The sequence below is a fragment of the Rana temporaria genome, chromosome 5 (genome assembly GCF_905171775.1).
Source record: "Rana temporaria chromosome 5, aRanTem1.1, whole genome shotgun sequence".
Lineage (NCBI taxonomy): Eukaryota > Metazoa > Chordata > Amphibia > Anura > Ranidae > Rana > Rana temporaria.
In genome coordinates, this window is record NC_053493.1 from 322,889,399 (window position 1) to 322,905,459 (window position 16,061).

General features: G+C 43.9%; 1 protein-coding gene across 4 annotated transcripts in view; it reads left to right on the plus strand.

The window, feature by feature from the left end:
• Positions 1-16,061, plus strand: part of TGS1 (trimethylguanosine synthase 1) — a 74,416-nt gene that overhangs the window by 11,138 nt on the left and 47,217 nt on the right. For all 4 annotated transcript variants that reach the window (XM_040354214.1, XM_040354215.1, XM_040354216.1 and 1 more), the window contains exons 4-6: positions 3,257-3,321; positions 7,746-7,921; positions 14,330-15,089. In XM_040354214.1, coding sequence (XP_040210148.1) covers positions 3,257-3,321; positions 7,746-7,921; positions 14,330-15,089 — 1,001 coding nt within the window. The remainder of the gene's footprint in view (positions 1-3,256; positions 3,322-7,745; positions 7,922-14,329; positions 15,090-16,061) is intronic.

Here is a 16,061-nt window from a genome sequence, read left to right on the forward strand (position 1 = left end):
CCTGAAGGCTTTCTTGTGATGTTCTGTTGCAAGTACCTTCCATATGGTAATAGCTCTTTGATCCGCAGCAAGGAACATGGACCTGCATGAATGAATGAATGAATAACTTGTATAGTGCGGCACATGCGACCTGTGGTAATTTATTTTGTGCTGGTTTAGTGTGCATTGTCTTCAGTTTATCAATACAGGAGGTCTTTCCTGTTAACTTACAGTGAGGTTTTTACTAGAGGTCGACCGATATGGGTTTTTCTCTGGCCGATATGTTAGGCCGATTCCCCCCCCCCCCCCCCCCTTCATCTCATAAAATTTCACACTGGCGCGTTTTCAGGCGCTTTTGGGCTAAAAATAGCACCTGTAAAGTGCCTGCAAAACTGCTCCCCTGCAGTCTCAGTCTGAAAGCCCGAGTGCTTTGACATTGAGGCGGTGCGCTGGCAGGACGTTAAAAAAAAAAAGTCCTGCAAGCAGCATCTTTGGAGCGGTGTATACCGCTCCTCCACCACTCATGCCTATTGAGATTCACGCCTGCAAAGCGCTTCTGCAGTGGCGTTACATGGGAGCATTGAACCCCTTAATCGGCCGCTAGCTGGGATATAAGTGCCCCGCTAGCAGCCAAATAGCGCTGCTAGAATGATGGTCCAGTGTTTAGGCAGCGGAGTTCTGCGGAAAAAAAATTAAAAGTCAACAGCTACAAATACTGCAGCTGTTGACTTTTAATATATGGCCACTTACCTGGCCTGGGTGCCCGCAATGCTGGCACCCGAAGCCGATGTCTCCCTCGGGTGCTGCCGCCACCATGTTCGGTAAGGGAATCAGGAAGTGTGAAGCCTTGCGGCTTCACTTCCTGGTTCCCTACTGTGCATGCGCGAGTCGCGCTGCGTGATCCCACTGGTCCCTGCTGTCTTCTGGGACATGTGCATCTCCCAGAAGAAAGCTGGGGGCGGATTAAGCTCCAGATGTGGTGTAGGTCACCACAGTCACTGCAGTGATCTATGCTCAGAAGAGGGAGCAAATACCTGGGATTACACAGGTATCTGCTCCCCCCTACCCCTGAAAGGTACCAAATGTGACACCAGAGGGGGGGAGGATTCTGAAAAGCGGAAGTTCCATTATTGCTCTCCTAAGTAATACAGAACATTTCTTGCATTTAAACACAACAAGCAAACACACAAAAAAAACAGTAAAGTTAGCCCATATTTATTTATTTTTTGTCCAAAAGTTTTCATTACCTGTTTTTGTGTATTAGATTTTATATATATATATATATATATATATTGCACAAAAACAGGTAATGAAAACTTTTGGACGGAAAAAAAAATATGGGCTAACTTTACTGTTTAGTTTTTTTTTTTTTTTTTTGTTAAAGCATATTTTTTCCCAAAAAAATGTGTTTGAAAGACCGCTGCGCAAATACCGTGTAACATTAAATATTGCACCAATCGCTATTTTATTTCCTAGGGTCTCTGCTAAAAAAAAATATATATAATGTTTGGGGGTTCCAAGTGATTTTCAAGTGTCAAAAAAGATTTAGCCTTTAAATGGTTAAACTGAGAACTCTCCTACACGGAGTTCAGTTCATTGATAAGTAGCAACATTGTATTCTTTTCTCAAAACTTGGCAGGCTGCCCAGGAGAGAGAAGTCTTCTACAGGAAACTTCAGGTAACTTGCATTGACTTCTATTACAGAAGCTTTTTGCAAGTTGCGGTGCTGAAGTTTAAATCGTTTTTTTTTACAGCACAAATCAGCCGATGCCGATTAATTAAAAAACGCCAAATATCGGCCGATATATCCGCCAGCCGATATACCGGTCGACCTCTAGTTTTTACAAGGGTTGTCCCGATACCGGTATCGGGACCGATACCAAGCATTTCCCAGAGTACTTGTACTCTGGGAAAATGCTGCGATACTTTACCGATACCTGACTTTCCCTGTATCCTCCTCCAGTTCCCCCATCCGTTCTGCTCTCTCCCTTCATGCTCCTGTGTCCCCCCCCTCTGTGCCGCTGCCGTTCTGCTCTCCCCCTTTATGCTCCTGTGTCCCCCCTCCGTGCCGCTGCCGTCCTTTGTTCTCCCCATGCTCCTGTGTCCCCCCTCCGTGCCGCTGCTGTTCTGCTCTCTCCCTCCATGCTCCTGTGTCCCCCCTCCGTGCCGCTGCTGTCCTGCTCCCCTCCGTGCCCCTGCCGTTCTGCTCCCCCCCTCCGTGCCGCTGCCGTTCTGCTCCCCCCATCCGTGCCGCTGCCGTTCTGCTCCCCCCCTCCGTGCCGCTGCCATTCTCCTCCCCCCCTCCGTGCCGCTGCCGTTCTGCTTGACCCCCCTCCATGCCGCTGCTGTCCTCCGTTCTGCTCTCCCCCCTCCATGCTTCGTGTCCCCCCTCCGTAATGCTGCCGTTCTGCTCTTCCCCTCCGTGCCGCTGCCGTTCTGCTCTCCCCCTCCGTGCCGCTGCTGTCCTCCCTTCTGCTCTCCCCCTCCATGTCCTCCTCCGCCCCCTCTGTCAGGATGGAGAGCGGCGGTAGGAGCCGCTAAGTCCGGCTCCTACCTTTTTCGAATGAACAGAGTCAGTGATCACAGACTCTGTCCATTCACATAACTGAGCATTGTAAACTGTGTCTCCTGTCCATTCATTTCCAGTGCAGCTGAGAAAGGGGCTGGGGAATCTGTGTCCTTAGTCCCTTTCTCTGTCTCAAAGGTGAGATGTCAGGGGTCTGTTTTGACCCCTGATATCTCACCAAAGACCCCCAACAGGGCTAAAAAAAAAAAATTGTAAAAAATAATACATATTAAAATAAAAAACACACAGACACATCCATCCCCCCCCAAGAAAGCATTGTAAAAAAAAACAACAAAAAATTGTGAAAAAATTAAAATTGTAAAATTAAAAAAAAATACGGACACATGACAAAAAAAAAAAAAAAAAAGTATCGGTACTTGTACTCGGTCTTAAAGTGGTATCGGGACAACCCTAGTTTTTACTCATTGTACTTGTGGCTGCTGGGGGCCGGGGGTTTTGAATATGGACTGAAGTACTGTAAATGACATGGGTCTACAAAGGAGTAGACAGCCCTGTATACGTTAGGGACACTATACATGGGGACTGTAGAAGCTTGAACTCTGTGCCAGCTAAACTGAGCATAGTAAGCACTAAGCATAGAAAGTGAGAGATGAAGGTTCAGAAGAGCACTGCTATTGTAATTACTAGTCTTATACCTTGCTTCTGTCATTCTTTGCTAACAAGTGTCTCTTATCTTTTTTTCCTTTCTAGTGATCGACATTTGTACTGTTTAGGTCTAAGGGGAGTTTATAGGACTAAAACGAATAATGAAAGAGGTAATGTGAGTGCGTGTGATCCTCTATATTTGCATCTCTTCCTCTATATTTACGTGATCAGGTTAAACTGTACTTATAGTCACTGACTGTGGAAAACTATCCGCTGATTGCTTTAGCGGTAATCTCCAGGGCCTGCACCTAAGGGCACTTGGTCTTCTAAGAATATACAAACCCATGTATATTGTGCTCATTGAGGAAGACATCAAAAAGTTTTTTATTTGTCAACATTCCCAGCTGATACCACTACTTGAGAAAGGGAGGTCCCTCATTTTTTTAAATCTCTACCCATAAAGAACCTTCTACGGAATTCCAAGCGGTGTCTCCTTTCTTCCAGTCTCAAATAGTGGACAAGTCGATCTTGGGTTACACAACTTTTTGTTATCACTACAGTCATCGGGCCAGATTCTCAAAGGGCTTACGACGGCGCAACGCCATTTGCGCCGTCGCAAGTCCTAATCTGGCCCGGCGTATCTATGCGACTGATTCTTAGAATCAGTTACGCATAGATATCCATTAGATCTGACAGGCGTAAGGCTCTTACGCTGTCGGATCTTAGATGCAATTTTTTTTCCCGCCGATAGGTGTCGCCGACGTTGTTTTTCCCGTCGTCTATGCAAATTTTGCTATTTACGCGAGATTCATGAACGTACGCGCGGTCGACGCAGTGAATTTACGAAGTTTCCGTAGCATTTGCGACACGTAAAGTTGCCCCTGCTATATGAGGGGCAACCAATGTTAAGTATGGCCATCGTTCCCGCGTCAAAATTTAAAAATGTACGTCGTTTGCGTAAGTCGTCCGTGAATGGCGCTGGACGCCATTTACGTTAACTTCGAAACCAATGACGTCCTTGCGACGTCATTTAGCGCAATGCACGTCGGGAAATTTTAGGGACGGCGCATGTGCAGTACGATCGGCGCGGAAACGCGCCTAATTGAAATGATCCACGCCCCCTACCTGGATCATTTGAATTAGGCGGGCTTGCGCCACGCGCTACGCCGCCGCAACTTTACAGGCAAGTGCTTTGTGAATCAAGCACTTGCCCGTAAAACTTGCGGCCGCGTAGCGTAAACGAGATGCGTTACGCCCGCATAGTTTTACGCCAGGATACGAGAATCTGGCCCACCGTTTATTCATTTGTAGATCGTGATCATATGTCCTCTTTAGCGCCTTATCTCTAAGAAGGCATATCATTTGCTTAGTCGTTCCTCATGAAGATGAGGCCTAACCAGGGGTAAAAATATCAATTTATTTTTTTAATTAAATACCCCTTTTATGCTAGAAATTATTCTCCCTGCTTTATTAGCTGTGGCCTGACATTGCATTTTTTTTTTTCTAAGTCTGTGTTCTACCAGGACCCCCAAGTCTTCTTTTTTTTTCCATCACTGATTCCCCCAGTGTACCACCTTTGAATTCATTTTTTGCAAGAAAATATTTAGTACCCAAATTAATAACTTTGCATTGTAAAATAGTAAGTGACCGGATTTATATTATAAAAACGCAGGATGAAAGGACATGCATTTAAAAAAATTGTGGTTGGAACTCCGCTTTAATTTTGAACTCGTTTTAAAGTATGCTATTGTTTTTTGTGTTTTGTGTTGCAATTTGTTCTTACTAGACTTCGCTCAGTGCGGTTCTGCTGCGATAGTCGTGTGTAAAATCGGGGGAAACCGCATAACACAAAGAAGCTCCTGATCCTATTTTGGCAGACAAGCTTCACGCAGTGTGGTTTGCTGCAATTGCAGCACAATTTATCGAGCCAGAACCAGACCGTTTTTAGGTGCCATTAAAATGAATGGCATCTGAAATGTGCATTGTTCGATTTGTCCTTTTTAGGAGAGCGCTTTGAAATCACGGGCAGAATCGCAGCGTTTCGAGATTCAAAATGGCCAGGTGTGAATGCAGCCCACTATCCTCTTTCTTATGTTTCATGGAGTGTAAGACCATTTTAAATCCATGATAACAAATGTCCTTTATAAAGACAAACAGTAGCCTGCTTTCAGGAATAAAATCTTTAGTTCTATGTCTAGTATCCACTGCTGAAAACTCATAAGACACCCAGGTGTCAGTTATTGTGATGGAAGCCAATGTCCCACTGCCTTTTAAATGAGTTCCCTCTATGATTTAAACTTCTCAGTCTGTCACTTGCACATTCAGAATTGCCTGCAGGTCTGTTGGTTTTGGTTTCAACTGCGTCTTTGTTATGCAGGCTGTTTGTACAGAATGCTTTAGTATCTTGAAAATAACATGTTGCTGGATCTTGGAATGACTTTTAAATTCATGAGCCGTAAATCTTAAGATTTACTTTGTATGTTTTGTGTGCACTGCATTCCTAATTACAGCATAACTTCATATTTATAGAGCACTCTCCATCTTGAAAGAGAAAGGGAAGCCCAGCAGCACTGCAAGGGAAGGTGGTGCACAGGGGGCCTGGGCAGCAGGGGGAGTTGTATAGTGCACAGGGAGGGTGATCTGTTTGGTGGGGGCAATTACTGAAACCGATCCCCCTGTACGGCTCTCTCTGTAGCAGCTGAAAGCCAATGGCAGAGAGAGGAGCTTACAGTATAGTTTGATTGTCAGCCATATGCCTAGATTGCATTGTTATTGAGGGTGAAAAGACATACAAATTATATGCAGGTAGCATACTACTGGTGGAAACCGATACCACAATGCTGCATGATTGAAGAGAAGAAGCTGGGACAGCCGCACTCCAAAAACGTTCCTTTTTATTAAAACTGGTCACAGAACATCACACGCCACAGCAAACAATCAGGAAAAGGCTAACGTGTTTCTCACTGTGCTTCAATGCTTATTCATAGCTATGAATAAGCACTGAAGCACAGTGCGAAACGCGTTAGCCTTTTCCTGATTGTTTGCTGTGGCGTGTGATGTTCTGTGACCAGTTTTAATAAAAAGGAACGTTTTTGGAGTGCGGCTGTCCCAGCTTCTTCTCTTCAATTTTGCATTAATTGCATTGCCGGCACCCACGGTTTGGATCCAGTGAGTAAAAGTTCCTTGGTTCATCTGAGCGGTTACTTTTCTTCTCACATTGCTGCATGGCTACAGTGATAAATGCATGCCTTCTGTAGACCTCATCCCCCCTTCTCCTTTAAAGGGTTCCTGACTATACTTAGAAAAATATGTAGGGTGCAGACCCCCCTTCTGGAAATATTTTGCTCTTGCGTAAATGCTAATTGTCTGACTGCTTTTAACTTTAGTACTTTGAGTGGGAAAAGGAAAAGGTCCTACAACCTGCACATTCCTGCAGGACACTGTAAGTGTGTGTATGACCGCCTCAGCCCGGGCTCTAGCCAAGCCATAAGTGGCTTGTAGTACCTTTTCCTATTTGTATTGCTGGAGCTGGGATGAGCTCCGTCCTTGCCTGCTCTTCATATATATCGTAGGAGAGGACCCGGTTGGAGTCTTGAGTGGCACCCATCATTGGGTTTTTGGTCACATTTAGTACTTTTGGAAAAAGAACAGGTCCTACAAGCCGCACATCACTGCAGGACCCTGTAAGTGTGTGACGGACAAGCATCCGAATGGGCTACAGCCAAGCCACGTTCGGCTTGTAGGACCTTTTCATATATGTATTGCTGGAGCCGGAATGAGCACTGTCCTAGCGGCGTATCATTTGCGAGGACCTGGCTGGAGTCTCAAGGGGCACCCACCATTTGATTTTTGGTCATGTCACGTTTAGTATTTTGAGTAACTGACTTGACTAAGGCCCCTTTCACACTGGGGCGTGAGGCGTGGTGGCAGTATAGTGCCGCTAAAAATGGCGGCGCTATACCGGCGGAATTGTCGCGGGATTCGGTCGCTAGCGGTGCAGTATTAACCCCCGCTAGCGGCCGATAAAGGGTTAATGCGCCTCTGCAGAGGCGCATTGCGGGCGGTATTACCGCGGTTTCCCATTGTTTTAAATAGGAAGGAGCGGTATACATACCGCTCCAAAGATGCTGCTTGCAGGAGTTTTTTTTTCTCTCCTGCCAGCGCATCGCTTCGTGTGAAAGCCCCCAGGCTTTCACATTGAGAAGACTGGGCAAAAGTTTTTCAGGCGGTATTTAGGCGCTATTTTTAGCACTGTACCGCCTAAAAAAATTCCTCAGTGTGAAAGGGGCCTAAGCGTGCAACAAGTGATATTATTGATATGCATACTTGTTCTGCATCAATGAGTCATAGTATTGAAATAATTGGATAAATATGATACCCAGACAGCTAGCATTTTTGGAAGAAGAGGGCAGCTAGGTCAGGCCCCCATATTTTTTTTCTGTACAAATTTTTAATAGGTGGCATTTAGTTATTCTTGATACATTTCTTCTTTTAGACGCAACAATAACTGAGATCCAGCAAAAATAAAACTGCAGTAGCATTTGGAGATCTTTTTATACCACATTATTATTAAAATGTATTGATCTACCCACAGATTATGGAGAAGATGAGGAAGAGTGCGAAGAGGAAGATTCTTCAGATTTACTGGCAGCGTCTGAAACTTCCAAAGCCTCCATTGTGGAAGAAGAACTGGACTCCGAGACTGAACTAATGTTACAAATGGGCCTTCCAGTAAAGTTTGGTGGATCATCATATAAGAAAAACTTTTCGGTAAGATCTTCTGCACCCCAAGAGCTTTCTCTGAAAGTTTAAATGGTTGTGAGATATTAACAAAGTGTTACATTAAATTTGTTTTACCATTACTTTATTAGTGCTATATATATTTGAAGACAGAATCATTAGAAAGCAAATAATGGCAATGTGAGATCTATCTTGCTTTTTACTATATTTGGTGTTGAAAGTCAATATAAAAAAGCTAAAGAGAATCTGTCAGTTTTTTTTTGTGATATTACCAACATTATAAAAATAATTTGTAACCACGTAGCCAGCAGTTCTAGAAACCTCTCTGTTGCTTTATTCTTCGGTATGCTCCGTTTGCTCAGCGGGATCACTCCGTTGATCCCCTCTGAGCCGGCGGATGACAAGGCGGTGCCCGCACACTGTGCAGGGACCGCCCTGTCTTTCCTCCGCTCTCCCCTATGGGGGGATCGGATGAACACGGAGCGTATGTCCGTGTTCATCCGATCCGCTCTGCAGACGGAAGAAAAAATAGGGTTTTCTTCCGTCTGCAAAATCGAATCTTTCCGTAGGCGGACGATTACGGGTGTCGGCGGATGTTCATCCGCTGACACCCGCAATCTCATTGGGACCAATGTATGTCCCTTTTTCATCCGCAAACGGATGGATGAAAAAGCGGACATACGGTCCGCACGTGTGAAAGGGGCCTAAGGCTTGACTCAATGCCAGGTTTGTAAGTGAAGCTTATTATTGTTCATAGAGTTGGCTCGTCTTGCTAATCCATCTGTGGCACTTTCCTCCCAAGGTGGAAGAAAATTCCCAGGGTTTCATTGCATTTACTGAACCATTCAATTTCGTAAAAAACAGCAGAAATTTTCTTTTTCATTTCTGTCTGCTATAAACCAATGATAGGGTCCATAACTTCCATCCAAACCCTTAAAAATACACCCATCTTAGATCCCAAACATTATGACCACATCCATGCCACATTCCAACCAGTAAATTATGAAGTTTGTTTCCCTGGAGACCCCCTTGTAATATTGTATGGTTATTAGACTTATAGGTCTTGATAGTACTTTCATGCTCATTAACCCCCTTCCTGACCAGGCCATTTTTGTTTGTGTTACGGTACTGCGTTACTTTAACTGACAGTTGCGCTGTCATGCAATGCTGTACCCAAATAAAATTTGTGTAATTTTTTTCCTGCACAAATAGAGCTTTCTTTTGGTGGAATTTGATCCCCTCTGCATTTTGGGCTATAAACCAAAATAGACTGACAATAAAAAAAAAAAAAAATACATTCTGCTATAAAACCTGTCCAATTGGAAAAAAAACAAATGTCTTCATAAATTTAGGCCAATATGTATTCTGCTACATGTTTTTGGTAGTAAAAATCCCAATAAGCGTATATTGATTGGTTTGCACAAAAGTTATAGCGTCTACAAACTGGGATATATACTGGAATGTCTATTTATTTTATGTTTATACTAGTAATGGCGGCGATCAGTGACTTATAGCAGGACTGCGATATTGCGGCAGACAGTCTGACACTAACTGGCACTTTGTGGGAATCAATCACACTAATACAGTGATCATCAGTGCAAAAAATATGCACGGTCACTGTACTAATGACACTGGCTGGAAAGGGGTTAAACGTCTAGGGCGATCAATGGGTTAACTGTGTGCCTACACAACCCAGCTATGACTCAGCATCTATCCATGATGTGAAACATGTTAGCTTTTTTTGTCCCCTATGTCCACTTTTTACCATTGATTGCAGTGTTGCGTGAATTTTTGGATGTTATACAGCTTTGGATTTTATCCTTTGTTTCAATAAATCGCCTATCAGAGTGCGGCAGTCCAGGAACATTTCTTTTTTTCCACGGATCAGTGCAGAGTCTGCACCTGTCTGTACTACAGGGCGGGAGCACAGCATAGGTTGCAGGGCTTGGAGCGGTACTCCTTTCCATGAACTGTGTGCCTAGCCAGTGTTTTACTGTACTCAGTGTGCCGCTTTTAATTAGAGGAGTGATGGATTTTATTCCCTGCCTACCAGGGACACAAAATCCACCCCGCCCCATCAGAACAAAAATCTGCCCTGTTAACATAGGCAGATCTCCGCTCTGTGTCTCTGCCTGACAATTGGTGGTGGTGGCGGACATCCGGTGCCTGGCACCCACAGACTGCTGTGAGGAATATTGCAGTTGTGGGTCAGTATGTGTGCTAAATTGCTTAGTGTGTAGACACAAAACAAATTGGCCCAGCGCTGTCACATGCAGCGAGTCCCATGCTCCTCCAGGCACACAAGTACTGAGCCTTTCTTTTGGTTTCCAGGATGATCAATGATAAGGCAGGGGCAAGGGATTAAAGCAGAACTGTTTCCTTGCCCTGAGTGGGAAAAAAAGCACAGGTTTGCTGTATGGCCTTGCGTACCTTCAACCCTTTCAGAACTATTATTTTATTCAAAGGTAATTCTCATATATTGAGTAACATTTTCTATATAATATATATATATATATATATATATATATATATATTACACACATACATACATACATATACACACACACACGTTTTTTTTTTTCTGGGGGAACTCAGTTCCACCACCTCTGGCTCAGACCCTTTGGTGCCCGCTCACCACAATCACTTGTAAACACAGAAGTCTGGTTTCTGTGTGTACAAGTGACAGCTCTGCACTCTGTGTGTAACCCCCTGAACTCTGCACTCTGTATGTAATGCAATTTAATGCCCCTTTAAGACCCTTCGACTGTTTTTGAAATCTGAACGGGGTCGTGGTTGAGTTCCTGCACCTATTTTCTGAGAAAAAAAGCTCTGATATATATATATATATATATACAGTGATGAAAATAAGTATTTGAACACCCTGCTATTTTGCAAGTTCTCTCACTTGGAAATAATGGAGGGGTCTGAAATTGTTATCGTAGGTGCATGTCCACTGTGAGAGACATAATCAAAAAAAAAAATCCAGAAATCACAATGTATGATTTTTTTAAACTATTTATTTGTATGATACAGCTGCAAATAATTATTTGCACACCTGAGAAAATCATTGTTAATATTTGGTACATTAGCCTTTGTTTGCAATTACAGAGGTCAAACGTTTCTTGTAGTTTTTCACCAGGTTTGCACACACTGGAGGAGGGATTTTGGCCCACTCCTCCACACAGATCTTCTCTAGATCAGTCAGGTTTCTGGGCTGTCGCTGAGAAACACAGAGTTTGAGCTCCCTCCAAAGATTCTCTATTGGGTTTAGGTCTGGAGACTGGCTAGGCCACGCCAGAACCTTGATATGCTTCTTACAGAGCCACTCCTTGGTTATCCTGGCTGTGTGCTTCGGGTCATTGTCATGTTGGAAGACCCAGCCTCGACCCATCTTCAAAGCTCTAACTGAGGGAAGGAGGTTGTTGCCCAAAATCTCGCAATACATGGCCCCGGTCATCCTCTCCTTAATACAGTGCAGTCGCCCTGTCCCAAGTGCAGAAAAACACCCCCAAAGCATGATGCTACCACCCCCATGCTTCACAGTAGGGATGGTGTTCTTGGGATGGTACTCATCATTCTTCTTCCTCCAAACACGGTTAGTGGAATTATGACCAAAAAGTTCTATTTTGGTCTCATCTGACCACATGACTTTCTCCCATGACTCCTCTGGATCATCCAAATGGTCATTGGCAAACTTAAGACGGGCCTTGACATGTGCTGGTTTAAGCAGGGGAACCTTCCGTGCCATGCATGATTTCAAACCATGACGTCTTAGTGTATTACCAACAGTAACCTTGGAAACGGTGGTCCCAGCTCTTTTCAGGTCATTGACCAGCTCCTCCCGTGTAGTCCTGGGCTGATTTCTCACCTTTCTTAGGATCATTGAGACCCCACGAGGTGAGATTTTGCATGGAGCCCCAGTCCGAGGGAGATTGACAGTCATGTTTAGCTTCTTCCATTTTCTAATGATTGCTCCAACAGTGGACCTTTTTTCACCAAGCTGCTTGGCAATTTCCCTGTAGCCCTTTACAGCCTTGTGGAGGTGTACAATTTTGTCTCTAGTGTCTTTGGACAGCTCTTTGGTCTTGGCCATGTTAGTAGTTGGATTCTTACTGATTGTATGGGGTGGACAGGTGTCTTTATGCAGCTAATGACCTCAAACAGGTGCATCTAATTTAGGATAATAAATGGAGTGGAGGTGGACATTTTAAAGGCAGACTAACAGGTCTTTGAGGCTCAGAATTCTAGCTGATAGACAGGTGTTAAAATACTTATTTGCAGCTGTATCATACAAATAAATAGTTAAAAAATCATAAATTGTGATTTCTGGATTTTTTTTTTTTGATTATGTCTCTCACAGTGGACATGCACCTACGATGACAATTTCAGACCCCTCCATGATTTCCAAGTGGGAGAACTTGCAAAATAGCAGGGTGTTCAAATACTTATTTTCCTCACTGTGTGTGTGTATATATATATATATATATATATATATATATATATATATATATATATATATATATATAATATATATATATATTACACCAGGGCTCAAAATTTCAAGTCCTGAGCCACAAGCCAGGCCTCAAGGCGTACTCGCCACCAGTTGCCCCGCCCAACCCCTACCATGTCCCGCCCCCTAATACCGCTCCTAGACACGCCCTCATAAATCTCATGAAATGACACTTAAATTTGACAATCCTGGGATGGGTGATCTGTCTATCAAAGTTTCCCGGCCAAGGGGGAGGGGCTGTATATGACGCGCGCGGTGGGGAACACAGCTATTGAATTGAAAGCGGCGGCTCCTCTCCTACCCAGCAAAGGTTTGCTGCAATAGTGTGGGGGGGACCAGGCGGCGGCAGCGGCGGCGACTCTCCTCCCCTTTCCTTGTTCGCCCCCCCCTGCTCCCAGGCAGCCCACACTCGCCAGCCCTCAAAATTTACTTTCAAAATGCGAGCAGGCGAGTGTAAATTTTGAGGGCTGTACTACACTGCATGTCAAACTAATTGTAATGCTTTCTATTTTATGTGTAAATGTATAGAGAGGCTTTAAGCCCCATTCCCACTGTTGTGTTTTTTTTTTTTTTTTTTTTTCATTTTACATGGGTTTTGTATGCTGTTCTATTCTAATTAAAAACGCTGTTTTTGGAAACTGTGTCAAAAATGCAATTTAGGGACAATGTGGACTTGCGTTGTGGTAATACATGTTACATGCATTGCAACATTTTGTGCAGTTTGTTTCTGAATATTTTGGTGCGTTGCCAGCCCATTGATCTTTTTTGTTGTGCATTAACACACCGCAATACTGTAAATGTCACCTTAAGGCGGAACCACACTGCATCTAAACACCACAAACCAAAAGTATTTTTTATTCATTCTTAATATTCAAAGCAAACTCACCCATCCATACATGTCTCCATGCTTTATCTTACTGGGAAATCACTTCAAATTTTCCCCCCTCCACACTACAGCACATCGCACTTTAAATACTTGTCAGGAATACTCTACTCAGGCTTGACATTTATGTCATCTAGGAGTGTTTGCTGTTTCTTTCTTCACTGTAAGCTGCAGCATCACCTGTCAGATATGTTCTAGATCAGTGGTCTCCAAACTGCAACCCGGGGCCAGATGAGGCCCTTTTCTTGCCTTATCTGGCCCTTGGGGCACTATTGCTCTTACTGACACTAACAATGGGCCATAATTCCTGCCACTGGCACCAACAATGAGGCACTATTCCTCCCACTGATACCAATGATGGGGCTCGATTCCCCTCGCTGAAACCAATGATGGGGCACCATTCATCCACTAACCACCATTAGGGGAATTATTCCTGCTATTGATAGCAATAATGGGGCACTATTGCCCCCCACTAACACCACCACTATTCCTCCTACTGGCACCATCGATGGGGCACTATTTTTTCCAATAACACCAGTGATGGAGCACTACTCCTCCCACTTACCACCAATAAAGGCACTATTCCTCCCACTGACACCAATGATAAGGCACTATTCTTTGCACTGACTCAAATGATGGGGCACTATTCCTTCCAATGACACCCATGATTGGGCACTATTCCTTCCAATGACACCCATGATGGGGTACTATTCCTTCCAATGACACCCATGATGGGGCACTATTCCTTCCACTGACACCAATGATGGGGCACTATTCCTTCCACTGACACCAGTAATAGGGCATTATTCCACATATAACATGTGGCATTGTTTAATCCCACTGTAACAGCTCAATTTTCTACTCCCACTGGCCACGGTGCAGCGCCCCTAAAGTCTGAAGGACAATAAACTGGATCGTTGTTTAGAAAGTTTGGAGACCCCTGTTTTATAGATGACTGTTGGGTTCTGGGGACCATCGGAGAATGATCTGCTAGGTATTCAGAAAGTAGTAACTAGGGGTAATAATTACTGTCTATTTTCAGATACCAGATCATTCTGTGAAACCACCTAAAAATAGAAAGAAGAGCCAGAGCAAGCACCAGAAATGTCAAAATGAGAGCCGTACAGAAGCTGTGGTAGAGGTGACAGGAGATATTGAAATTGAAGAAGATGGTAGTAAAAATCCTGATCAGACTGAAAAGCGAGAAAGCCCATTAACAGTCCCTGAGAGCGGAGATGCTCTGCAACCCAAATCTGCAGATCCCAACGTGGAGAAGAGTTGGGAAGATTATTGGAACCAGTATGGACAAGGGCTGCTGTGGCAGGATTGGGTTGTAAAGAACCCAGAGAGTCACTCCGAACCCTGGAATTCTCCTGAAACTTTAGAAGCGTGGAATAAACATTACAATGAATCCTACTGGCATTATTATGAGCAGTTTCAGTACTGGACACAGCAGGGATGGACTTTCGACAAGCCAGATGACGATGCCAAAAATTCAGCTGAACAAGTTATACATGATGCAGAACTCCTAAGCTGCTCTCTGCAGTTGCCGCCAAGTCTGAAAGAAGACATTGATCGTGTATGTGATGACGTTGTGAACGAGCTGGAGAATATAAATCTTAATATAAAGGAAACTGAGCAGGACTGTGAACCTTTAAGTGTTATTTATGAGAGTCATCAGGCACAGGACACAGAGAGCCCTGAAACGCATTGTCCTTGTGATCCTGATCACTGTGATCGCAGAGACGGTGGTTCCGGGGAGACAGATGCACCATCTGCACGTTCTGCATCCTGTCAGCCAGGTCTGTAAAATTAGCACTTATTGATTGTACTAATGGCTAATTTATTGCCAATATATAACAGGAGATGGCCTTAGCACTTCTTTTATTAAAGCAATTTATAAATGGGAAAGAAGGCTTGTGGTGATTAACTGCTGAGCTTCTGTTTTCCTGCAAGCCTGATGATTTGTTTAAAAGTACAGTCCTTAGTGGATAGTATTCTGTAAATATTAATAGCTCCAATAATTGAACATCTGAAAGTAATAGAGATACAAAAAAAAAATGATATGACAGACTTTTTGTATGTGATCTATTTAAACTGTAAGCTTTGATGTCAGTGGTGGCAGTTGTAAAGGTGTAATTATTTTTTTCCTAAAATAATAACATGTTAAACTCACTGTTCTATGCAATGGTATTGCACAGAGCAGCCCCATACCGCCTCTTCTGGAGTACCCCACTGGCTTTCTCTGCTTCTCTTCTGAGTGCCCCCATAGCAAGCAACTTGCTATGGGGGCACCCTCCCTCCTCACAGGATTTGATTGACAGCAGCAGGTAGCACCCGCTACTGTCTTTTTGCCTTTGAGAGAGAGGGAGAGAAGAAAAGCACTGCTGCAAACGGGCACAGTGCTAGATTGACAAGCAGCCAGATAAGTACTTGGGGGGCGGGGAAGCTGGTCATGGAAGTTTTTTTACCCTGATGTATAGAATGCATTAAGGTAAAAAAAAAAAACTCATGGCTTTGGAACCACTTAAGCCCCGGACCATTTTGTTGCTAAATGCCCAGGCCAGGTTTTGCGATTCGGCACTGCGTCGCTTTAACAGACAATTGCGCGGTCGTGCGACGTGGCTCCCAAACAAAATTGGCGTCCTTTTTTCCCCACAAATAGAGCTTTCTTTTGGTGGTATTTGATCACCTCTGCGGTTTTTATTTTTTGCGCTATAAACAAAAATAGAGCGCCAATTTTGAAAAAAATGCAATATTTTTTACTTTTTGCT